Here is a 26,547-nt window from a genome sequence, read left to right on the forward strand (position 1 = left end):
GTACTTAGAGGCTTCTTGAAAAGATACCATGTTGACTTCTAATACTGTCTTTATTTTGAAACGTAAATATTGCTTCAAGTTATTTTCTTAATGCCTTTTTTTGTGGGACCATTTTAAAACAGGATTACTGGCATATATGACTTGCATTTAAAACAGCCAAGAAGTGTATTTTCTCGTAATACCTCTCTCTTTATCTGGTACTAGGTTAAAAAGGTCAAGCTAGATTTCCTTTTCGCGATTCCTCGTTGCTGGAGTTTCAGCGAGTGCTGAAACTTCCCACTCACGCGTTTTGGTTTCAGGCACTTGCTGACGGCAGAGCTTTCGGCGTGTTCCTTCCGAGGCACTTCCTCGTGCCCCCTGCGCGCCGGGGTTGCCGGGGCCGGCCGCAGGTCCCGCCCCCAGCCGGTGCAGGGGTGCGGTGCGGCGGCTGCCCCGGGCCGGGACGCTCCGCATCGCCCGTCGGAAGTGAGCTGGCGGCCGAGGGCGGGGCGCGGGCCGGAAGCGAGCGGGGCCGGGCTGCGGGCGGCGAGGAGCCGGCGGCGGAGCGCGGGCAAGGGGCGCCGGGCAGGTCCGTCTGTCGGCGGGGACGCCGGCGCAGCCCCGGCGGGGCGGGCGAGGGCGCGGGGGGGGGGGGGGGGGGGGGGGGGGGGGGGCCGGGCGCGCTGCGCCACTGGGGGCGGGCCGGGCCCGGTGTTTGGGCGAGCCCTGCGGCACACGCCCACGGGCCGGGAGGGTCCCTGCCGCTCGCCCACTGCTCAGACCGGGGCTGGCTTCGGTGTGGCTGCGCTGGGCCTGGGCAGCTGGTGACACCGAGTGGGGTCGGGCCGGGGCCTCACCCGCAACCCCAGCACTGCGGAGGCCTCGCAGGGGCTGGGACCCCCGTGCCTCGGCTGCGACGAGGCTGCTCCGGGCCGGGGTAGGGCTGAGGGCGGGCTCCGCGGGGCGGCGGGGGTGCCCCCAAAGCGGTGGCAGCTGCTTCTTGCTGTTCACTTGAGGGAGAAGGCAGGGGTTAACCGCGCCGCGTTTGTCTGATCGATACTTGCTTTGCTTTCTCTCCTGCAAGGAGCTTACTTGCGTGTCACCTCTGTTTATTAGGCTAAATGTAAGCGCATGACAGCGACAGTTGTAACTCCCGTTGTTCTGACCTAGGAAAGCCAAAGGAAGCAAGGAGGAACTTTTTTAGACAGGCTATTTTAACATTAACAGCTTCATTAGAAAAAAATGTCTTGGTGAGTCCTTTTCAGGTAAAACAAGCAAAGTTTTAGTTTATGTCCATTTATGCGCAGTTCATTTATAGATTTCATTCATTCATAGTTATGATTCAAATACAAATTTCATTTATTTAGAAATATTAAATAAAGTTGTTTGGGAAGATGTCCTGAATCCATTTTCTGAGCTCTTGAATTTCAAAAGAAACTGTTTTAACAAATCATAAATTTTGAGGTCTGTCATTCAAACTTTGGAGTAACTCTTCCCTCAGTTACTCTTTCCTGTCTTCTGGTTCTCTCTGCTCCTCAGTAGCTGAAGGTTTTTTGTTTGGTGAGTTTCTGGTGGTTTTCTTTACCAGTCTGTAAAGTAGGATTTTGTGATTGGTGTTTCATTTTGGTTTTCTCTCCAGTAGTTTAATTAGAATTTTGACATGCTGCTATGTGAAAAATCTCGTTCTGATAGCCCACATCTGGATGAAAATTCTCAGCTTTTTCCATTGTGGTTGCCCTGCCACTGAGAATTTCTACCAATAGCAGCCTTGAAACATCATTGGTTTTATTCTGTAGCCCAACCAAAGAATTAGAGTAAAATTTTAAAAGAAAGAGCAATGTAATTCATATTTATTTTCATCTAATCTTACATTTAAATTATATTTTAAATTAGATGTGCCTTATTTTTAGTAGCAAAAGTGGAAGGGAGCTATTGTAGTGAATATTACATTCACTTTCTTTTTCCAAACAGTTTGTATGCTCCCACTAGACTTGTTAAATTGGTGTTGCTTCCTATTGGCTCTTCAGTGTGAGCTTCACTAAGTTAGCTGCTGAAGTTAGTAAGCACTGTGCCCTAGTCTTGTTCGATACATATTTATTTGTAAATAGAGAAACAGCTTCTGTTCTATTTATGAAAATAGGCTTATCTCTCTAAGTAAGATACTCTCTTGCAACAGTTGTGTCTTGCTGCTGCCAAAAGTGAGAGGCTTTGTTTGGTGATGTCCTCCGTACTGATCCCTCAGTACATTCGCTGAGTATACTAAAACAGCAGAAAAATATTATTGTTTTCCTGGATTTGTTTTCTTCCATTTTAGTGAGTAAAATTTACTGTAAGGGGGACTGATGAGTGCTGGAGTTGGCACAAGGTAGGAGTAAGAGCCATTTGGGATGGACTGGCACTCCACCCTTGAGGTGTATTCATTATATATGTTTTGTGTAACCAAGCCTATTATTTATCTAGGCCTGCTCATTGTCTTTTAAAATTATGGGGTTCTTTCCTGATATTTAGTTAGGTCAGTCAAACTTCCTCTTACCCCTATCTTGCTTTATCCCCTCTTGTTATGGAGCATGTTCACGCAGTTAGTGTAGGACAATTTTGTTATCTGAATTTCTTATGGAAGAACATACAAAGCTGTTACACGTGGCATGTTTATGTATATGTAGCTGGTACACACGGGGAACTGAATGCATGTTAGTTCTTGAGGCTCAGCTGAAATACTGTCTTGTGTAGCACTTAGGTACTCTGTGATACTCTTGCAGCGTCACAGTGTTAAGGATATGTCTGGATTTTAAATAATCAAGTGTAACTCAGTCATCCTTGAAAATGACTGTTAAATTTATCAGCAATCCAAAACTGAACAACCTGGAACCATTGTGCTCTGATGAGATAAAATCATGGAAGTTTCGCTCTGAGCAAGTGTGGAATGCTTCTCATTTATTGCACAAAAAGAAATGGAGAACTGCTTGAATTATTAGTTTTGTTGCTGTCTGACTTCTGTAGCTGATGAACTAATTTGATAACACTTAAGAGGCTCTTATTTTTGTGCTGGAAAATCCCTATTATTACCTCTTAGTAGATGTGATACAGTCTGGTATCATGGTTAGATACAAAATGGTTGTCTTTGGTCTATGTGAACTCCAGAGATTGGAGTAGGGAGGGGAGGGAGAACCTGGTCGTGTTAAGAACAAAGGCTTTTTACACATCTCTTTCCTTTCAGCATCCCAAGAGGAAAAGTCCATTTGGAGTGGAAATAAGTGATTCCCAGAGGACTGTCCCAATGACAGAGCTGTCTGCGCATTTACCCCAGTTTCAGCATGGGCAGCTGACAGAAAACTTCCCTGATACCCACCTCAGCAACACCGTATGTAACAAACAATTTTACTACCTGGTAGCAGTTAAATGGGGATGAATAGTTTGTTGGGATTAATTTTATCTTTCTGAACTGTTGTGGTGATAAGCAGTGCCAAAAGAAATATGCTGCAAAACTATCTGATGTTCGAAACTAATTTTTATGTACAGATAAGACTTCCCCAGTTTAAAGAGGTGTTGGAGTGACCAAGCCATCAAGGAGGAAAAAAAAAAAAGAATGGGGTAGAACACTGGTATCAAACACTGACATTTACAGGATTTAGTGAGCTCTCTTGATCTAGCCTGGCTGTGGTTTGCTTGGTTCACAGGTTTCTCAGTCACAGAATTAATTTTAGTCTAGGTAGAGCTTGAAGCCTGGGTTTTGTTATTGCTATTGCTGGAGGACTGTTCCTCTGCAGGAAGAACAGCTCTGTCTGGTCTTGTGAATAATTCTCAAGGTGCTCGCATGGTTCTTGAGGTTTTGGGGGAGGAGGAACTCAAAACATGAAATTTTATGTACGTGCTTTGAAAGACCTAAGTGCATACTTGTTGCTAAAATTATACCATTGTACTATACGTATTTTGGTAAAATCAGGTTTAGATGATCTACTTGGGTGTGGTGCTCAGGCTCTTAGACTTGGCACACTGTTCTTTGTTCCTGCTACAGCTCTTGAATATCAGGTTTCCTTGTGACAGAAATGCTCTTGTGAGGCTGGTCCACTTGTAGCCATGTCTGTGGCAGTAATTCAAGAGAATGTTGTGATTCCTGCTTCAACTCTTCTATACAATTGAGCAGTTTAAATAGAATTTTGAAAAGTCCTCAGATAAGCATCATGCTATATCAGTAAAAATATAGAACATTTGAAAAATTAAAACAGAAAAGTGGGAACTTTCCTACTGCATCCTTTCTCCTTTTACTTCAGAGGGAATGAAAAAGGTTTATTTTCCTCTTGGACAGGTGAGAGATTAATTTTTATTGAACACTTCTGCCAGATTAAAAAGGCAGAGCTCAGCGATAAACTGTGGGCTCACCATCCTTACATATAACTTGGTGATGCTCCTTACCAGCAAGGGGTTCTATTTTCTTCTCACTAACAGACTGTACTGATGAATAATTGCCACTTACGCTTTTCCTTTCCATGATTAAGTAACTGTAGTTTTGATACTAAGTTGTAATGATGTTTCTCCCCTTTACACATCTACTTTGTTTTTGTACATATCTACTAAAGCCCTTTCCTGCTTAAGTATACTAGCTTCTGAGGCTAACAGTCAGCATGTGAAATCACTAAGTGCTATAATTTGCCATCTCTTCTTGTAGTCACACACAAAGAGTTCAGCCCAGTCTTCAGTATCTGCCACTGCATAATGACCTTTTAACATCAGTGGTGTATGTGAGAACTGATTAAGTCCATGCCCACTGTCAGTAATGGTGGTCTGCTCCTGATGGATAAATCTGGATTTAATAACTAAAAACTTCTTATCAAATATGCTAGGTCTTTATCTCTTGGTTCAGGGGCAGCATTGGTCTGGGTTTGCTATTAACTATTTTCCCGATAGGGGGAAAAAACACTATCATTTGCTTCTGATATTGTTTATTCACCTGAAAGCGCGTAGTTCATAACTTACATTTGCTTACGGTGTTACAACAGGTGTTACTGACTTTTTAGCTTCAGAGTTTTCACTTTTAACTATGTCTGAGGAAAGTGAAGAGTCTGTTCCTTTGCTTCCACTTCAGCAAGAGTCCATGGCCTCTGCTCTGTTTAATACTGATCAGGTAGGATATAAGTGCACTTTGTTCTTTTAAGCAGTGGGGCACGCGCATGTCACATTTAGCTACACTTTAGTAGCCTGAAAGGACAACTTATTTTCTAGCTTTAACTGCAAATTAGAGAATAACTCATGTAACTCTTGATGCTGATCTGATTTTCATGCACTGTGTTTTAGTATGTAAAGGTCTTTTTTGGTGTCTTTGTCCCTTACTAGTGAAGGGAATAAAATAACACATGTAGGTCTAATTTTTGCAGTTTTTCTCTTTTTGTTTGATAATACAGGTTTTTGTAGTGGTGTTCTTAGTTGATCAGGCTTTTCCTTTAGCTGTTTTTGTGTCTTCTCTGTGAAGCTGTAGATTTTTAATTTATTTCGTATATTTCTGTTCCAGAGATGGGGTAAGTGCTCCCTCGTGCAAGACTGTTATTACAGCAGAGAAAGAGCAACGCATTCAGCAAGTGTGCAGAAACTTTAATACTCAGTCTGCTCCGCTTGTGCAGCGTTCCAAGGCTCTGTTCATCTCCGCTATAGTGTTACTTATGATTATCTTAGGTAGTTTATTTAGATGGTTAAGTGTATTGGTGTCCTCTTGTAGACTGAGAGAAATGAAGTATTTTACTATCCAAGTGAAAAATGTTACATTTCTGCTGTAATCTGTACAGAAATGGGTTTAGTTGTAGCCAGCATTTCAGGTTAATTAAACATGATCTCTTTATTTGCATTCTCCCATACTCCCATTTCTATCTGACTTTCAATAATTGTATGCGAGGACTTTATGCAAGATGCCAAGTGATTTATAATAAATCTTTCATTAAGTAAGAAATAATTTTGAACCCACCATCTTTTTCAGGGCATATTTCAAGTAAATGATACTAAATTCAAACTAAGGTTAAAACTTGTAACTCTAAAAATCTGGTTGTGTCCATGTTTGTTTAATTGTTTAATTTAGACTATTTTAGTTTGGGTTTTGTTTCTCCTCTTACGTTCCATTTCCTTAATGTAAAATGAAACAGATTTTCTTAGAAGACAGATCTTGAAACTCTGCTGAGCTTGTTCCTGAGGATATCACAAAAAAAGGGAAGAAATAGGCAGAGCATTTGGTGCATATTGTTACTTTGTACTGCTTTGTAAAAGCAAATTTTTCATGAGTTGGGGAAGTTGTAAAGCTTCAACCAGGGTGTTAGCAGTGTCAGTATTTACAGTTTAAAGTCCAAGGACTTGTGCTCCTTAATCACTTAAGTGCTTTTAAAAACCCCACTGAGTTTCTGAGTGTGTACTTAACGTCTTCGCTTTTCTGAGGGTGGGGCTGGGAAAATTCTGTAGAAAGAATCTCTAAAATTGCTATTGATTTGTTAAAAAACTGCAGTGAATAATGAGGTACAAGTCAGCAGTTATGTTTGGAAATGCTAGTGAGATCAGGTAATTGGACTTCAACATTGCACATTTAAGGAAACAAACTACCTGAGTAAAAATACTTAAGGAAAAACAAATTATGTTATTTTCAGTGCCCTGTCTTATGTCCAGATCAATTTTATGGAAACTGAGTGATATTTTAAAGGTATTGCAAAAGGTATCTTCCTTCAGTTTGTTGTACATTTTAATCTAATGCTGCTTTAGTGCACTTAGTCAACTTACTTCACTTAGCATGAAGCAGTGCAGAAGAAATGAGATAAAGATTTTTGATTCCTTACAAAATTATTTCTTTATCTCCTATATTAAACCTCTAGAATTTGAACAGTACAGCACTGATTTTGGACGTGGTAACACACTAAAAAAACTAGTGTTCTGTATGAACTGTCACATTTTAGTGCTTGTTTAGAGTGCCTGATAATGGTTTTGTTTCTTTGTAGTCCAGAACAGGTAAAGCGTAGAACACTCACATATTGTGTCCTCTGTATATGCACACAACATATGAAAGGTGAATGCTCCCTGCTCTTGGGGCTTCTTGAAGAGGGTACAAAAGATTTGTGACACAAGGAGCTTGGAGTGCAGGCCTGATCATTTACTTGTAGGTGATCCCAGTTTGTGCTTTTGCTTCCATTGGAAGTTTACCACTGTCTTGGTGTTTGAATTATACCCTTGATGTTTCATGTATTATGCCCTTCATGTTTCAGTATTAGGAAGGACAGGAAGCTCTTCCATATTTATTGGTAAGAGTGGTGGAATTCCTTCAATGTCAGTGAAAGGATGTGGCTGTAGGTTCCTTGGGAAAGAAGAAAGAATCTGCGTGCTTGACTTACCACGCTAAAACTTTGGGATCAAATAGCACTCTAAAGACTGAGAATTACCTGAGTTTCATCACCATTTCTGTGTCATTCTTACTAAAAATGTGAGAACACAATACCTCATGAAAGGCCATTTTAATATATATTCTACTTAGTGTGCTGTAGTGGCAGTAACATAGTAAAGGAAGTAGACATTTTCTTGCCGTTTTCATGGAGAGGGGATCATAAATGTCTGTTTGGCATTATTCTTAAGGGTCAATACAGTTAATTCTTGTCAAGTTACAGGCGTTCTACTGTCATGCATCTTTTTACCAACTGTGGTTTGAACCAAGGGAAAAAGATGCCTTTATTCACCTTTTGAAATTCTGTTTAAAGGAAAGGTGACACAGGCTCTTAGATGCAACTAGCCTACTTTTGACTGTTGGTGTTTTTAATGTAAATGTTTCTAACGTGACCTTGTGCTCCCATTCTTTTAATAACTGTGTTGCAATTAATTAGTACTGTTCAAATCCCTGCTGTAGCAAGTGTTCTTGGTAGTAAATACTATCTTACATGTTTCCTCCTCAGGGTCATCTTAAGCTTAATGTATCAGCACATGATTGTGGAGAGTTGCTGAGGAAGCTGGTTTTTATGTATTGCAGAATGACAACAGTGAAAGACGTCGCCATGATAATAGTGAGCGCAGAAGAAATGACAATGCCGAGTCTGAGACTAATGGGCAGCCACAAAACAACATTCAGCGAGTGGTGGAGCAAGATGAAGAAGAAGATGAAGAGCTAACACTGAAATATGGGGCAAAACATGTGATTATGCTGTTTGTGCCTGTCACACTTTGCATGGTGGTCGTTGTTGCAACTATCAAGTCTGTCAGCTTTTATACACGCAAGGATGGACAGCTGTATGTATCAATATTTTTCCCTATCTTTCTAGTGGACTTAGATAAATTTCTTTAAACTGCCATTTCTGCTGGCGTCTGAATCAAGCAGTGAACTTCCCCTTGCCTCCATTTTCTCCTTCTCCAGTCCAAAGATAGTTCTGTTCTCTTCCTTCCAGAAACCAGACTCTTCTCTTTGGGGTACTGTTGACATTTGTGGGATAATATCTTGGTTGTTACTGCTTAATTCAAATCCTAGTCCTCATTTTAATACTTCATCATACTCTGTAGTATTTATAAAATAAACTCAGTTGTGAGCCAAAGCCATTTCATGTGTACTATGCAAGAATACAAGCATTTTGGAAAAGTAGCAAAACTACTAGTGTAAATGAAATAACATATATGCCATGTTCTGGTTTGCCCATGCTATTTGATAAAGAAATTAAAATGCAAGGGGAATATAACTTCAAGAGGTTCACTTCTGGTGAAGTTATAGAAACTTCCCTGGCAGATGTCTCTGTAGATTTTTTTTTAGATTTTGGTAAAATATTAATTTTGAAAAAAAAAAACCCCAATTCAAGTGAAAGCTGATTTGAGAGAAAGAGAGCAAAGGAAGAACACTGAGCCTGTCAGAAACTGCAGCAAGCCATAGAATCACAGAATGTTAAGGAGTTGGAATGGACCTTAAAAGTCAGTCTAAATGTTCCACTGTGAAAACATTTAGACAAAATGATTCAAAGTGTGTTTGGCTTTGAAATGTTTGTATAATACAAGCATGTCATAAATTGTTTCAATAAAACATGAAGTTCTTTACTTTAGAAGTTGTTGATCAAAGAATTTTATTTTTTTGAGATTTTATTTATGGTGTTTTCTCCCTGCCTCGCCTTCCCACCCCACAGTGAAGTAGTTGGCCCAGGAGGTTGTGTTTCTTTAGGAAAGAGTGAGTTGAGCCTGTATGTTGTTTTGTTGAAATCACCAGGGAGCCTTTCATGGTGAATCCATAAGTGAAACTCCAGCTGCACTGGCAAGCACGAGTGGTGGCATGGGAGAGTGGCAGTGAAACATGGCATGGGAGTAGCCGTATTGAACAGCGGGCAGTTGCAGGCTTTATCTGCTTTACAAAGCAGGTAACAGTAGTAATCTAAGAATGTAGGAAATGCAGGTCTTCTAAGGAATTCAGATTTGCCTAGTATGATACTATGCCACCTTTCAAGTTTTGCCTTAGTAGAAAATAGATGTTGCTTCTACAGCTCTGAAATAAAAGATTACTGCACTTTTGTTTGATGTTGGCCTCACATACCAGAAACATCTGTGCATTCAGTGTCATTTCAGTTGACTTTTTGTTTTTGTAGCATCTACACTCCTTTCACAGAAGAGACAGAGACAGTAGGACAGAGAGCCCTGAATTCTATTCTTAATGCGGCCATCATGATCAGCGTTATCATTGTCATGACCATCCTCCTGGTTGTGCTTTACAAGTACAGATGCTACAAGGTGAGTAGCTTTGCTAGCTTTATTTGTTAGTACAGATTATTTAGAGAATGGAACAAAATGAAGGCTTATCAAGGATGAGTGAGCAAAAGTAGCAGAATTGGTGATTTAATTCACTGTTTCAATTTTGTGGCTTCTGTTCATTTGACACAAAGCAGGGCAAAAGGCCCAGTGCTATTACTGCTATCTGTTCTGTCAGTTAGAAATAGGGTGACATTGCTTTCTATTCTTTTGAAATGTTCATGCACTGAAATCTTTCTGTGGTCAAGAAATACAAAGGACAGACTTGGTCGTACTTTGAGGGCTCCCCTCTCCCACCCTGTCCCCAGTACAGACGTCTCCTATCAGTGTCATGCATGTATGGCTGTACAGACCAGGCAGTATTCTTACGGCAAACACAGAGACTCTAAGGCTCTTTGTGGAAGGCTTCAGTCATGTAATGATGTCATCTAAGCAAGTCCAGGCTTAGCATAATTAATTGCAATGTCACCTGCATGGGAGGAGTTGCCCATGAAAATTCCTTGTTTGTTTTGGTCTTAATAATCATTTGACAAGGCTTAGCCTAATAAAATTTCTCAGTATGCAGCCAGAACCTTTAATCTGTTTCGCAGTTGTAAAACAAGTAGTGGGATTCAGAGGTTTGCTTCATTTCATTTTGTTTTCAAGAGGGAACAATGGTTTTGGTCTTCATGTCTGTGGGTGAAATCCCTTTATAAATTATCTGTGGAGTGACTGGAGAAATTATTTTTGCCTGACTCGACATACATGGTGGAATACTGATTTTTAAAGAATGGACCTTCACTTTTATCATAGTGTGGTGTTACATCTGAACTGACAAAGTGTTATTAAACTGGCAGTTCTTTTCATTCTAATGAAGCCAAACAACTATGGTGCTACTGTAGCTGGATTCGTTAGTAGCCAGTTGGTTCTCCTCAGATGCTCAAGGCATCACCTAGTTTTTACTAAGCATTTTACATTTCTGGTTTCCTTCTTGATCTTTTAAGGCACAGCACATTTTCCTTACAAAAATACTTTTTCTACTAAAAATTAGAATTATTAGATACCAGAAATGTCCTGTGGTTATATTTTATGCTAATTACACTAAATAATTAACTTATTTTTAGATCTCCTAACAGAGTAGTTCTATGCTGATGTATCAGAATGCTGTGAACTGTAGCTACCTGTCCATTGAGTTCTATTTTACATGCAGTTCTATATGTAGATTGTAGTCTAGATTACGGGGAATGAAATTTATCATGAAAGAACATTAGGTCTTCATCCAGTAGCGATAATTTGCTTATCTTCACAAGATTTTTATCTGAAAACTCTTTTGAAGAAAGGAAATACTACTTCAGCTTCATTGTTGTTAGTTTCCTGTGGTTGTCCTGCACGATATGTTAAGCGTGATCCTGATTCTAGCTCCTCAATTTAACCAGAAACAGCATCTTTGAAGCGGATTGTATTTGATTAGCTTTTTCTTTTTAATTTATCATTCTCTGCATTCTTCATTGTTTCAGTCTGCCTAACCAAAATCTGACTGCTGTAGCTCATTTTAATTCTCTGCATCCTGCAATCCATCCTTAATTTTTATTCAAGTTGTAAAGCGAAACTTGTACCAGTAATCAGTTAGTGTTGAAGCTGTTGTTAAATGAAGAATGAAAATTCTTTAATGAGAAGGCAAAAAACCTGTTGTGGTAACCTGCTAAGCAAAACTTACAAGAAGTACGTTGGAAAAGTCACTTGTAAGAAAAGAGACTGGTGATCTGGAAAATGCTATAGTAAATGAGGTACATACTGAGAATAAAGTAAACATCTGTGTGTAAAATGCCATCTTAGGTGAACTCTTGAAAGTGCCTCCTCTAGTTCTGCTGACAGTAGTTATGCAAGGTGTATGTAGAAGTTTGCTGGTCTATGGCCTTGGTGTTTGACACTGTTAGCATTTACTATTTTTTAGGATGAAACATTACTATACACTTTATTTTTTTAAGTGATAAGAGTTTAAGAGCTTATATTACAAATAGAAGAACTACAGGTAGAAGTCATGAGATAGCTTTCTTTGCTGTTTTCTTAAAATAGTTTCAAGTAATTTTACAGAGGAATAAAGTTACTCTTGTTAGGTCCCTACTTAGTAGCTTTACAAGTTGTTGGAAAATTTGGTTCTGTTTCAGTCGATACCTACCAATATTCACCTTTGGAACAGTTTGTTCTCCCACTTTCTGTGGGTGGTGGCAGTTTGATGTATCAAGACAGATACTTTGGCAGTTTTCCTGCAGCATCTTTATAGGCACCGTGCTTATTACATGTGGGGATTTCTTAAGTCTTTTTGAGAACATACTAGCAAAAGCCAATCTCTTAGATTAGGAAGTTAAATTACTGGTTTTATTAGGTTGAAAGTTAAATTTGAACCTCTTTTGAGAGAGTGTGAAGGAGGAGAATGAATGTTTCAAAAATGGCTGAGAATTTTAAAAATGCCCATGAAAAATTTAGCATTAGACTCAATGTGCTAAATTACTAATTGTAATGGCTGGATTCTTAATTTGCCAGAAAGTCCTGGTTGCATCATGTAAGTGTGATTCCTTTACTCTGTCTGCATATGGACTTTAATTTTAAGTTAACTTTTGCTAAATATTCTAAGAACTATAGCATAAGATGCATTTTACTACACATCTTTAAGAAGAGGACAAAGAGATAACAGTTTTTTAACAGTTTCTGAATACTTTGATCTGGTATACGTATATAGCTAATTTAGCCAGTTAATTTTCCACTGAGTGTGTCTGTACAAAGCAGGATTCCTTATGTAGCTTTGATTCCTTGATGATTGCTTCTGACAGGTTGTGTACTTGCAATACTGGGTCAGGTTTTGTATAAGAGATTCTCTGCTGGGACTTGGACAAATACATGTTCATTCTCAGTTAAGAGATGTTAAGAGATTACTGGAGTTAAAGGGGTCTTCAGTTTGGGTTTTTTCATTTTGCATGATAAGTACTACAAGAGTGCACTTCTGTCAGCATAAAGTCTAAGTGCTTGTCATTTCCAGGTGTAAATCTTTAAGTGTCCCTGCTGAATACAACACTCAACAGGGTTTTTTATTAAATTGTTGGGCATGTATGTCTGCCCTCATATCAAAATTAGGGATTATGTCTATAGATGGCTGATAGAGAATATAGAAATCCTTATATAGTCATTCATTGATGGCATTTCAACAGATAAGCACTGAAGGTTTTTCTGGGTTCCAGCATTTAATTCTGTAACTGCATTCTGAAAATTATTTGAAATCAGAGCAGCACAAAAGTGAATCATGTTTTCCATCTGTATTCATGATTCTGCTATGTTATAATGCCACTGGTATCAAAATGGTCTAAAAATATTCAAGCGGTTGTTTTCAGTAGAGCTAAAGAACATCTACTGAAAGTCCACAAAGCACTTAAAATTCTTAAGTGTAAAGTGAAATACACCAGTGTGCATGGAGTAAACATGAATGTAGCAACAACCAAAGAGAGAGATTTTTTAAAATAATTTTCTTGCTTTAAACAAAAGGAAAAATAACCTTAGAAGCATTTTTAATAGATACTAAATTTAAAATAAGTCTAAGAACATCTGCATTGTTATCTTCTTCTCCAGGTGATCCATGGTTGGCTTATCATTTCTTCTCTTTTGCTGCTTTTCTTTTTCTCATTCATCTATCTGGGGTAAGTGAACTAAAGTATTAATATGCTATTTTACATGTATCACTTTATGTATGTATTTATTTTAGAACAAGGCCTTGAATCTTAAGAGGAATGATAGTGATTAAGCTATTGCAATAAAATTTTTAGTTTTATGTAGGCTGATAGAGTACATGTAAGAGAGAGTGTGATTTATGGGTTTATAGTGCATCTGATTAGGTACAGAAGCTGTCCATCACATGCATCACCAGAATAAGCACATCTTGCTTATCAGAATAAGCATATCTTGCACAGAGGAGCTTGTTCTGCTGGCATGTCTTCTGTTAACTTAATTTTTCATTGACATATGACTCAAGGGCAGTTATTTACATCATGGCTTTGATTGTTAGCTGTATATGCATAGGCTCTTTGCATGGGAGTTGTGGAAAAGAGTCAGCTGAAAAGAATCTACTATCTCACCAAAATATAATCAGTGCTTTTCTTCTCAAATTTGGAAGCATGCCCTTGTCCAGACATCAAGAAAATTCAGCCAAAATACTCAGTGTTGTCTAAAATGAGCAGCCTCCTCAGGGTTTGTAACTAGAGTTATGCCATTAAATTATTATACTCTGTATGTTTCTATGCCAGTTGATGACAAACACTTCTCTTTGAAGAAGCTTGTTTAATTTGTTGTCTGGAAGGAGAACGTGGTCTTCCCTTCAATCACAGATTTTTGCTAAAAGTGATCTGTGATGCTTTTTGTGGTCAGTAGTTGCTCTAACCCTAACAATGGCTTTTGAAGTACAAGGCAATTCCTTTATCTGTCCTTCCTGCCTCACAGCAGTGCTGGCTTCCTTTTGCCAGAGGCTCAGAGAGTGAGGGAGTTTGTAGGCCAATTATACACGATGACAGTAAGGGACATCCTGTTAACACTGTACATCTCAAAGGTCAACTGACAGCTGCAGAAGACAAATTTCCTGGAGGAAAGTATTATGCCAATGATAGGGTTGTTAGTGGCCTGATGAGTTGGTAGCAGCAGATTCTGCAAAAAGCCATCACAACCATTTCTTCCCTGAGTCAGCAGGAAATCACCTGTGACTTGGTGATGACATTTGTCTATTTTGGTTTTACTTATTGAGGGTCTTAATTAGTTCATAGTATTTGGTGTGACAGAGACATGGTTCATCCAAAAATAAAGCTTTTTACTTCAGTGTGTGTGTGGAATAATGGAATAAATGTGTTCTCTTTGAAGTTAGCAAATCATTCCACAGGCAGCATGTAAGTAGAGAGAGATCTTTGTGTGCCTTTAAAGATTCATTATAACCTCACAAGTTCTGATTATCCTGATTTTTAAAAGTTCTGAGTATAATCAAAATGATTATGGCAGTAATGTCCTTTCCCTTGCTTTGATTAAGAAGGAAATAGAACATTAAGGAAAATTTTCAGAATAGGAAAAGAGTTGGTGTGAAGCAAACACTGGCAAAATTAATCCCATTGTGAAGAATCGTTAAGTACTAATTGGAGAAAGAATTTTACATTTATGCCAGTACCTTGAATATGAAATTTTTTTAAAGATATTCTGATGTTTTCATCTGTTATTTGTTTCCATTGTTTCAAGCAAATGCAGTCTATATTATTTTCCTTTTTTTTTAGCGAGGTTTTTAAGACATATAATGTTGCCATGGACTACATTACGGTGGCACTCATGATCTGGAACTTTGGTGTTGTGGGAATGATTTGTATCCATTGGAAGGGTCCTCTTCGGCTCCAGCAGGCATATCTCATTATGATAAGTGCTCTCATGGCCTTGGTGTTCATTAAGTATCTTCCTGAGTGGACTGCATGGCTTATCCTGGCTGTCATTTCAGTGTATGGTAAGTCTGGGAGCAAGGCACAGTCACAGGTCCTGTGGTGGAATTTCTTTTATTCCCTGACTTTTCCACTTGTCTGACTAGACCTTAAAAAAAAAATTGTGTGTGTGGGTATCATCCAAAGCAGCAAATAAGGTGATTACAGACTTCATAAATAAGATCATGATCCTAAACTGAGATCAGTTCCCTGCAGCTGAGGGCTTTGTGTTACTGTATGATCCCATCTTCCTTCTTGTTTCCTGGACTCTCTAGATTCTCCGGGGAGGAGAACTGAAGTAATTCAAGAGAGGAGGAGATGAGAGAGACCCATTTTGATCTTTTTTGTGAAGGTGGAGAACTTTCAGCTTCCCGTTTTCCCCAAGAATCTTTGGAAACTCTTTTACATTCAGAATTTAGGAGCTTGTTGTTTCTGTACAGTCCCATACAAATATAGATCCGCCCAACCTATGAATTGCTCAAAAATCTGATCCATGCCTGTAATATAGTGAGAAAGAAGGAAGGAAGGATTACGAGCAGTTTGTGTTGCTCAAAGTCATTTTATATTTAGAAGTATATAGTTGTGAGATCTGTTTCCTTGGCTTTTTTTTTTTTTTTTTTATTCATTGTAGTTGTTGCATACTGCTCTTTTCCAGAATGATGGCTGACAGAAACCTAGATGTAGTTTTTCCATAAAGCTTTAGGGGGCACTGAGCACTTGGTAAGAAGATCACTGTATCCTAAATACTGATTTAATTTCCAGACTAAAAGACTAAAATTCAGTTGCTTAGACACAATTAAAACATTACAGCTAAGTGAAGGTGTGCTCTTAAGTTGAATTTTTTTGGAAGTGTGTAGGTGTGCTGAATGTGTACTCTCAAAGTCACTGATCATGATAACGACTGAGAATCTGTCCAGATATAAGTGCAGGGGTTAATAAGATTTGATTAGCTCTGATACATCAGTGTACTCCTTAAGTGTTCTCTTTCTTCAGGAGGAGGAAAATTGTCCCTTGTGTGTATGCTCATGGATCACAAAGCACATTAAGAAAATCTTCCCATCCCTATGCCCCATTTCCACCCTTCATACAACTGGAACAAATCTTGAGTGCTCCGAGCGTTCAGCCTTTATTCACTGATAGCAGAACAAAATTACTCTTGAGATCAACTTCCAAGACCATGATGTAGTTGCTTTGAGTGAAGGGGATATAAGTTTTCAAAGCCTGTGACCCCACACCAAGAATTCTTTGAGTGGAATCAGCAGTGGTGCCAGGGCAGTTGGCTCAGGTGCAGAAGGCCTCCTCTGAGCAACACACAGCTCCTGACAAGTCAGCTGTTCCTTTCAGTGTTAGATTCAAATTCATTTAAAGACATCTGGTGAGTGGACAAGTGTGAAAGTAGTAGCAGTGTTAGAGCTCTCTACCCAGATATACCTGCTTCATAGGAATTAAGTAAGCCTCACCTGTTGTCTTTTAGCGTTAAACTTAGGTTACAGGAAAGCTTTCCTAATAGAAAGTAAGCTTGGGTATTTCCAAGATGTTAGTTGGAGAGTAGCTTTCTTGAATTATTCACAGGTCAACATATAGGCACAGATACATTTGTAGTTACAGAATATCTTAAGTGAGGAATATTATGTTTTAAAATTTGTAGGCATATTACAGTGATATGTAAAATAGGTTGCACAACTGAGAATTTTAAAAAGCATTCCCGTAGGATACTGAATTGTGGCCAAAGGCTGTCTTTGAAGTCTGTGTTCAGGATGCATTTTCTTGCTACAAGTCTCTCCAAGTGTTATAGAAAAAACTTAACTGTGTCTGCAGGGATGGAAGATCTGTTCACTCTTCCTTTCAGATTTGGTTGCTGTCCTGTGTCCTAAAGGTCCTCTTCGTATGCTAGTTGAAACAGCTCAAGAGAGAAATGAAACTCTCTTTCCAGCACTTATTTACTCCTGTAAGTACGTTCTGTTAAATTCTTCAAGCTTGCAGTCACCCACTCATCTGAAGAAATTTTCTCATTTTTCTGGGTTTTAATAAGATGCTTTTTAGCTGGAATGCTTGATCTGTTCACTTGGGCCTCAGTTTTCGTTTCACTGTTGACTCAGAAATGTGGAACATCATCTGACTGAGACATTTCAAGATAAAAACCAGCATGTTGTGTTCCAAAAGACAAACAGGAAGAATGGTAACAGACCTTGTTTTGGACAAAATAGTATGTCCTTAGGCTATGAATTAAGCCTGTTCAAAGGGAGCACTTGTTTTCAGAAAATATTTTCCAGCTTTCAGTCCTTAAATAACCTGTGTCTTAGTATAAGGAATGTGAGAAATTGCTAGAAAAAGGTTTGTGTGACTGTTTTCTCAAGAGCTTGTCCTTTTTGATAAGCTTCTTTTTTGATTTTTGATAAGCAGTTATGAAAAATAACCTATTGAATTAAACTTGCAGTTGTGACCTGTGTATCAATTAGTACGTAATTCCCCTGTTTCTGTAGTTCCATGTTGCTAGTTGTAGTCATGTGGATAACAGTAAAAGAGGCTAATCGTAAGTCATTATGCTACTGGTGCTCCAGACAGGCCTGTATTTGGAAGCAGGAAGTGTGCTGCAAACCGGCCACTTCAGGGAAAGCTTACAGTGGAGAAAGGGGAGGGCTTTCTTTATCCGTCACTGGCTCTTTATCTATCACTCTTGCACGATTATCAGTAAAACATGGCATAGCTGCCTGTTACTCTTTTGTGAGAGGAGAGGTTAACATTGAGACCTTGAATTAAAACACACCTTTTACTTGTAACAACATTTGGTTACCTCCAGACTGGAGAATTTTTTGTGATGGTGGAGGCAGAAAACAATTAACTTTGATACAGATACTGCCTCTGAATTGACATAGCTCTGTAACAGTGTTAAGAGACCTTTTTACTTGCAGATAAAGGAACTGATTAATGAAAATAAGTAAAGAAATTGTTGATTTTCAGAGCGAGCCTCATATGTAGAAGTAATTTGTCTGGGAACAGCTGTTGCCTTTTTTTTTTTGAAATCTGGTAGGAATAAAATTTTATTCACCAGTTTCTGTAAATGTGTTGTAGTTGGTACTGGCTGTGTTCCAGATATTACTGTGCTTTAATGAGGGTAAAATTGCCTGTTGGAAAAGATAGTTGTATCAAAAAACCCTATGAAAAATGAGAAATAATGGATTGATGCTAACGCTATCTCAGAATTGCATACATCTGAAGATACAATTAGCTATGCTGTTGTGGTTTGGATTTTTTTGATAGCAACAATGATATGGCTTGTGAACATGGCTGAGGAAGATCCAGAAGCTCAACGGAAATCCAAAAACTCCACCTACAATAAACAAGGTAAGTTTTGCTTCGACAAACCTTTCACTTTATTGGAATACATCTTTATGGATACATGTCTTTCAGTTTTTTAAGAGTCCTGGGTGCTGTAGAAGAGTGAAAGCATAGAGGCCTAATTAAGAATGATGAATCTGTCAAGACTTGAAAAAATGTTTGCTCATTGTGCAGTTAATATTCATGCATTCATGTTTCTGGGATCTGGGATGTTGGTGTTGAAATGACTCTCAGTATAAAGCTATTAAGTGAGTTCAACTGCTTGTCAAATTGGGATGATATAGTATAATACCAACTCATTTATATTTGTATCAGACAGAAATATGCCTAGCCCTTTTGGCTATGCAGACAGTGTTTAAAACATGGCGTTTGTTTATTGATATGTGTTACTAAAGCAGAGTGCAGTTTCTGAATTTAACACGCTGGAAAGCGTCCATGTATATGTAACTTTCAGTAAGTTTTCTATTTTACTGAAAAATTAAGCTGTCAATGTTGACTAAAGAAGCTAATTAAATATTAGATGAGAGTTTATTCCTTAAATTGTGATCTTTGTTAGGTCACCACAGAACTTCCACTTTCATGTGGATGTACTCCTGAATATTAGGACTTGAGTGCAACGTGTAGATGCTGTGACTGCAGAGTGTACATTGACTCCTGATTGTTTAAGTAAATATTAAAATCCTAAGTGAGGATGTCTTGTGATTGCGAGGATGTCTGCTAGTGTTAGATGTTGCTAAGTATTAGGGAATATCTCTTTTTGTCTTGCTCTTCTATGATCTTGTATGTGGAGAGACTTTTAAGTTTTAGAAGGCACGTTTTTGGCACATGCCTTTCTTCCTTTGAGCCCCGGCAAGCCAGACCCAGAATGAAGATGCTGAAGCAGATGATGGTGGCTTTAGTCAGGAATGGCAGCAACAAAGGGACAACAGAATAGGACCCATTGAATCAACACCTGAATCACGTGCTGCTGTTCAGGCTCTACCCAGTAACTCTCAAACAAGTGAAGACCCTGAAGAACGTGAGTATGGACTATTGTGTCTGAAAAGCTTACTTAATCTGAAGCTAGTCAGTCAGGCATCCTGAGTGCACAGAGACAGGATTCTGTGAGCTAATAGCAAGCTGAAGAGATGCTCTTGCTCGAGATCAATACTGATATGCATCATAGGAATAATGGTGTTGCTTTTTGGTAGCATTTCGTTTTGTTGCAGGAGTAATACTGGCCAAAATGTTCTTTAGTTTGTTACACAGACTCAAAACTTTTGTTGCACAATCTGTTTTCAGACCATTACACAGTCAGTTGCATTAGCCTTTGTCTTTTTCATGCAGTGTTCTGCTGTGTATCACCTCTTCTGGATTTTAGGCCCTGTAAATGCAGTCACTACCAGGTGTTTTTGCCTCAAGATTAAACTACTGTAATCCACTTGGTAGGAAGCAATGTTTAAAACCTGATTGGAGACTGGAATGAATGCAGAATGCAATGGGCTTGCTTAGTTTTTTCCAGCATCTAGCTAAGGTGAAGTATCTTTTTAGAGTGTATGATATCAATATTCAGATACCTGTTTTAACAGACTCATGGTTTCCAGTTGGAGTTTAAGCTGCTATTAAATTTGCAAAACTCTAAATAAATTAGGGTGTGCCTGTCTAATAAACTGCTCTCCCCATGTGAAACTGCCATATTTTAGCAGTTGCAGCTACTTCCTCTGATTATCAGGTGCTCCTCTGTTTAAAAATACAGAGACTTCTACTTTAAGAACAGTTTTAAAATTTACTTTGTCTCAGTAAGTCCAAATTCAGCATGCTGCAAATCGTTTTTAATTTCCAAAGCGTAAAAAAATAACATTATGATTCAAAAATTTTAGCAAGGTGGCTATTTTAGTTAGTTAACTTTTTAACTAAAACTCTTGTCTAGCCAGGCTAATAATTTTCTCCTTCCTGTATTCTTGCAGTGAGTAGTAATGATCCAGTCAGACTTGTCAGCCAGCATTAGTTTACTAGAAGTTTGGAGCATCCAAGGTCTGTTTCAGCACTGAAAGGGTGTTTTAGTGCTTAAGAGCTTTTAATGAACACACTGTTCTAGGCATTTATTGGAGGCCTGTCGAAAGAGAGTAGGGTTGCCTTTTTTCTTTTATGCATTTTCTCCCTTATTTTCTTTTTCCTTTCCCCCTCCCCACCCAATGATTAACCAGGCATCCACTTATGTTTTGATGTTCTTAGTTCCTCTTGGAACTCCAAAGTGAACGTTGGGCTGGACTGTAGTGAGGTGGGAAAGTAATCAATAGGCCAAATAAAAACAGCTGGTCACCTGATGTTGGCCTTTCTTAATTAACATCTTGGACTAAAAGCTCAGAAAGTGAACTGGCATTCAGAAAATCTTACTGTACTTGCAGAAATAACTGAGTATTGTGCTTCCAGACTTGTGACTAAGATGGTAATTACTATTTAAAAATAAGAGATAATGAATTTTCCTAATCCTCACATTTTGGACTAAGTATGTTGAGTTTTTGCATCTGTGATATGCTCTGTACTTAAACACAAGTGCTTTTAAGAACCACCTTCATAAGAATTTGGTAGGAAAATTGGGAAGGCAGTGGAATATTTTGCAATGTATGGGTTTCGAACTGGCAAAGAAAATATCATCTGCAGGGAATTTATTTTTTCCCCTCCCTCAGCCAGTTTAAAGGAATTGCTCTTCCGTATTCTGTTGAATATGACAAGACACCCAAAAGTGGACGCCCCTCCACAAATAAAATTACAGATATCTCAGTTTGTATATACTGCATATATATGTCCAGGAAAATAGGAGTTTAAGCAAATTCTAATTAAAGGGTGAATTAATTGAGTAGTATAGTATTTCTAAGCCATCTTGTTTCACAGGAGGTTATTGCTTGATTCAGGAGTGGTACTAATTTTGAAAATTAAATGTTATTTTTAGCAAGTTTTGTTAATAGTTAATGTAAATGTAATTATTCTTTGATAATTACTGATGTGTAATATTAGTAGACTGATACTTAATGCTGCCATACGTTCACCTTGCAGGAGGAGTAAAGCTCGGTTTAGGAGACTTCATTTTCTACAGTGTCCTTGTTGGCAAAGCCTCTGCAACAGCAAGTGGGGACTGGAATACAACTTTAGCATGTTTTGTAGCCATATTAATTGTGAGTACAATGTAAAATTATAATAGGGATAATTTCAAATGTTCATCAGGGACAAAGTTGTAGCTGCTGCATTTTGTCTTTGATTTTGTTTATTGGGGGGCCAGACTGAAAGCTGGTGAGGACCTTAGCTGTGATTTTCATTGGCTGTACATCTGTCACTTAAGTCTTTAGTTTAGGAAGACATAAAACATAACCTGTAGAATTAATATTTTTTTATTTTATATATATATATATATAAAATATAATCTTTTGCTTGTCAGAGTTCCCTAATTTCTCCCTATGTTTTTCGTGTTTTGTTTTTTTTCCTTCCCCTCAGGGTCTGTGCCTTACACTTCTGCTTCTTGCCATCTTTAAGAAGGCCTTACCAGCTCTTCCAATCTCCATAACCTTTGGGCTAGTTTTTTACTTTGCTACAGATAATTTGGTGCAACCCTTTATGGACCAGCTAGCATTCCATCAATTTTATATCTAGCAGACATGATGCTGGAATGGATATTTGTAGCAAATCTGGGAGGAGGAAAAATGGTTTTCCCTCAGTTCTCAAGCGAGACTGAAGTTAAATACTCAAGATTCCAAGCCTGAATCATTTCACCTTCCTCCGATGGTGGTTTTTGGTTTGCTTTTTTTCCTGAGACAACTGCTGCACTGGGCACCATATGAATTTTCCTGTGTAAAAGTGGCTTCTTCCTGATGGCCAGTCTAAGCCAGGTGCTGTTATATCAGAGGTAATCTGGTATGCATATCTCTGGTAAGGACCGCCTGTGTGAAAATTGCTAATGCTTCCACCAGCAATGTGATCTCTTATCACAGGCTGATTGTTTTCACAGCACTAAGGGTGCTCAGGACTTCCTTGATGTTAACAGAGGAAGCTGACAAATCACATGGAACCTGTCCCTGTAACCGCTTGAAGAGAGCAAGCCCAATCTGGACTTCTTCAGCAATGATTTTTTGACAGTGGAGTCCCAACTGTGTAACGGGAAAGGACTTCATAGCAATTGGACAAAGGGAGAAAGTACTGTCACTCTAAGAGTGCTCCATGACTTCATAGCCTCTGTGCCTGAGTGTGTTTGGTTTAGTAAATTTAAAAGCTTTTTCTTTGTTTTTTTTTCCACACTGGAACTAGAGCCTCTTCTCGGTTTCAGTACTTCGTATTCTCAAGCATGGAGTGCACCTTCTGTGCAGCTGCTCCAGTTTATGTAGCTGCTTAGACTTGGACTGAATTATTTGGCAGTAGAGGATCATAAGGTCCTAATTTGGATCTTACATTCTAAAAGGTTAATAAACTGCATGAAAAAGCAATTTCGGGACTTACTCTTTGTGCTCTTGCAAATCGTTTTGCTAGAACACCATTTCAAATCCTGCGTTTGAAAATAGTCACTAACAACACAGCACGGACTGCATCACTGGTGGATGTTCCTTCTGTTGGCATTCTTACGAGATAAGTAGGAGTTTGCAGCAATCCCAGATGGAGTTTAGCTTGCCAGATCTAGAGATCAAAGTGCTATTAGGAGCTCTTCTAATGCATCACTGAAATTCTTGCTCATGAAAAATATGGTTCAGAGTTCTGTTGACCTGAGTATTGGTCACTCAGCCATCTAACACCTCAGGCTGGCAAGGATTTTTTTTTGTGCAGTGTCTTTATTGGTGAGGATACTTAAGTTAGGTGAGAGATTGCTTAGTGTCACCAAGGAGCAAAATTTGTGACCCTCTTCACTTTAATTACCTCTCATGAGGAACTGGTGATTGGCAAAATGAAGGACAGTTCAGTATCACTGAAAAGAAGATTGGAGATTTTGAATTTCTTACAAGAAGAAGAATCTATTTGAACATTAAAACTGCTAACCTCTGATTTCTTCTTCATTTGAAAGAACTCATTTATGAATAATTGCTTGGAAATGAGATGGATGAGATGAAGTTGGTTTTGCCATAAATTCTTACTGTGTACAAGTAATGTTTTTTCTTGGGAGCCATGGGGAGTGGATGGGCATTCTATTACACTTGCATCTTGATACTGGAGTCCTTTCCAAGTAGAGCAGCTGTCAAAATCCTGACACTAGCTCCTTTTACCTTTTTTTTCCTGGGGTTTTGTTTCAGTGCCTAATGGATTCAAAGGACTGAAACGTCAGAGATGCTCACCAACCATTGCCCAAATAAAGAAAAAAGGCTGTGATATATAAATCTGCTTTAAAACCAAGAAAGGCTTTCTTTGATTGTCCTTGGTAATGTATGTCTTTTGGAGTATGACTTGTTAACTGTAGTGTTAGCATTTACATTTTCATAACGTACATTGTCTTGTGTCATCTAAAGTACTTTTATTCATCTCATTTGTGGGCTGATTCATTGTGGATAGCATTAATTAACTAACTATATCAAAATTGCTTACAGTGACTTTTCAAGTCAAACTTGTTTGTGTTTTCTAGCTTAAATTACTGTTCCATATTTTGTTGCAATGAAGTCTGACTTAAAACAGGTTAATTGGTGAGGGATTTTTGGGATTTTTGTCGTCATTTTTTGGTTGGTTTTTGTGTTTGGATTTTTTTTTAACAAGACTTTGAGTTGTTTATATACCATTGTAACTTGTCCCTTTCCTAAGCATTATATCTAAGAAAATTCCCCCATGTGTTTTATTGGGCATCCCAGCTATAGTTCCATTGTATAGAACAGGTTTGCTAAGAGTTGGCATCGCTAGCATTTGTGTATCTGAGCTGGCTCTCAGTTAAGGGTTGTTACTTAAATGCAGAAGCCATCTCTCTTATTTCTTTTTTGGCTTCAATATGTATCAGGGGAGCATTAGCTCCATTAAGACTTGCTTTAGAATCTGTATAAATGTACAAAAGCCTTTTCACATACCTGAATGGGCATTAGATGTACAACCTAAGGAAGAGCTCAGAACCTTCAAACACTAAATTGTCAGTCTTCCACTTCCCAGAGCTGCTTCTGTTACTCTGAAGTTTTAATTTCTGAGCTGGTGTAGAGTTACAGTGATGGAGAAACTGTTTTTCACAGAAACTGTTCAAGTTTTTGTTTGAATCTCAAAATCAGAAGGGAATTTGCTTTTATAGGCAACTATATGTTAAAAGTACACTGCTTATTACCAGGTCTTAAGTACACCTTCAAAAACCAGATGAAATTTTCTAATTTGCCCTCTCAGGCCAAGTCATAGTAGCTTGTATTTCAAATGATATCTTGCATCTAAGGATTATCTCAGAAAGTAGGTCCAAATAAGGTTCAGTTGCCAATAGTTTTTGTTTGCATTTGGGTTGTTACTACACAAGTGTGAAGGTTGTGTCACTTTCTCTCCTTTGTCTTGAAACACCCATCTAATTTGAGGTCGTGATTCACCTTGGTTAGATTGTTGTAACTGAAAGATTTCTCATAAGTAGTCTGCGTTTTTGAGAGAGTTCCCATTATTACTAAATGAGTATGTTAATGACAGCACATTAGACTGTAGCTCTGAAAGAACTATTGTGTAACCCAAAGTAGATTCATCTCTTCTGTGCTCAGGCAGATTGACTGGTAACTGTTGTGTGGCTGTTTCAGTGTTCATACTTTGAAACTGGCTATCACAGTAGCTTTCTCTGCCCATTCAACTTATATCAATAGGTCTTCTTTGACTAAGCTTCAATTCAATATATAAATATGAAAACATAATAACAAATTACATACTTTCCTAAAATCTAGGCACTTCCATTTGTCTCTTTTTTTTTTTTTTTCTTTTTTTTTTTCCCCCCGTCTGTTGGGGGATTTAATCCAGGGCAAAGAAAGAGAGATCCCTGGAAGGTGGTCTTACAGCAAAGGCTTAGGATACTGTCGTATCTGTGTATGGCTATTATGGTCACACTCAAATTCAAATGTCATCTGTGTGAGCTGTGTCCTGAAGGTGTAAGCATGTGATACTGCAACACATTCAGGGTAGTTCTGGATGGGTAGATGATGACTTCTTTGAGCCAAAAAAATCAAGGGCTGTGCTCCAGTAAAAATGGCTGATCTCAATGTACAAAGCAGACATGGGCTATTTCAGGCATAGGAGACTGGTGCTTCTTGGATATATAGATATATATCTGTACCTATGGAGATATAGATTCATGTACTCTGGACCTGTAGATGACAACTCTTCTGCCATTAGTACAGTCAAGGAGTAAATACGCAGAAGTAAATTTTGGATGGATGGTACTGTTCAACAAAACTTATCAAAATGTTTTATTTAAATAATTACTTTTGACAATGCTGTTGAAACAAGTTTAATAGATTGTGGAACACGTCTGCACTGTGATTGCATCTCAGTGGTAACTTGGTCATTGGAAATGTTGAAACATGAACTAGAATGGAATTCTTCTACACTCAAAGCATTTGCTGTTTTCTTTTTTACAGACACTGGTTTGTACATAACCTGAATTGAATGTGAATGTTTTTTAAACACCTTTCTGGTTCTTGATAAGATACAGTTTTGATAGATTATTGCAAATTTTCCTGTGTTTGTCTAATTATTAAAATAAAAGTTGCATGGATCCTGGTTCATCTTGTCTTTACTACTTTATTTTAAAGCCATCACTTAAAGCTCTTGGAAGCATAAGCACTGTAGTTATTTTTATTCAACATTTAATGAGTAAGATTCCTTTCTTAAGGCATTTAAGTAGCTGCCTTATTTCCTAGCAGAAGAGCTTCAACTGATTTTTGTATAATTACCTTTCTCCTAAAAGCTACTTTTTGTGTTCCTTTAAAGAGTCAATCAAAGCCTGTTTCAAAAGCACCCATAAGGTATAATTAAGGCACGAAAAATGAGATTGTCCCAGTTGGTGTTTCAGTATAATGAAAATTACCAGGAAAAATACATAGGATGTTCAGAAAGGAAACACTTCATGAACAGTGTTGTGTAT

At 38.4% G+C, this 26,547-nt stretch overlaps 1 protein-coding gene across 5 annotated transcripts; it reads left to right on the plus strand.

Annotated features, from left to right (window-relative positions):
- Nucleotides 1-515: 515 nt before the first annotated feature.
- Nucleotides 516-26,183, plus strand: PSEN1 (presenilin 1). 5 transcript variants are annotated; one of them, XM_048305879.1, is made up of 13 exons: nucleotides 553-568; nucleotides 1,096-1,229; nucleotides 3,197-3,340; nucleotides 5,063-5,101; nucleotides 7,961-8,217; nucleotides 9,546-9,687; nucleotides 13,306-13,373; nucleotides 14,982-15,202; nucleotides 17,026-17,124; nucleotides 18,438-18,521; nucleotides 19,360-19,533; nucleotides 21,552-21,670; nucleotides 21,987-26,183. In XM_048305879.1, exons 3-13 carry the CDS (start codon nucleotides 3,257-3,259, stop codon nucleotides 22,140-22,142), a joined length of 1,443 nt encoding a protein of 480 aa, XP_048161836.1. In that variant the 5' UTR covers nucleotides 553-568; nucleotides 1,096-1,229; nucleotides 3,197-3,256; the 3' UTR covers nucleotides 22,143-26,183. The 5 variants fall into 5 exon arrangements, with proteins under 5 accessions (XP_048161837.1, XP_048161836.1, XP_048161838.1 ...); XM_048305880.1 differs by lacking the exon at nucleotides 1,096-1,229 and having other exon boundaries at nucleotides 516-568; XM_048305881.1 differs by lacking the exons at nucleotides 553-568; nucleotides 5,063-5,101.
- The last annotated feature ends 364 nt before the right edge of the window (nucleotides 26,184-26,547 follow it).

The sequence above is a fragment of the Corvus hawaiiensis genome, chromosome 6 (genome assembly GCF_020740725.1).
Source record: "Corvus hawaiiensis isolate bCorHaw1 chromosome 6, bCorHaw1.pri.cur, whole genome shotgun sequence".
Taxonomy (NCBI): domain Eukaryota; kingdom Metazoa; phylum Chordata; class Aves; order Passeriformes; family Corvidae; genus Corvus; species Corvus hawaiiensis.

What these genes read in the sequence shown, in the direction of transcription:
- PSEN1 (XM_048305880.1), top strand. Translation starts at nt 3,257, where the DNA reads ATGACAGAGCTGTCTGCGCATTTACCCCAGTTTCAGCATGGGCAGCTG. An exon ending in ATACCCACCTCAGCAACACC is followed by an intron (nt 3,341 to 5,062) that starts GTATGTAACAAA and finishes CTTCCACTTCAG; the next exon opens with CAAGAGTCCATGGCCTCTGC. An exon ending in CTCTGTTTAATACTGATCAG is followed by an intron (nt 5,102 to 7,960) that starts GTAGGATATAAG and finishes TATGTATTGCAG; the next exon opens with AATGACAACAGTGAAAGACG.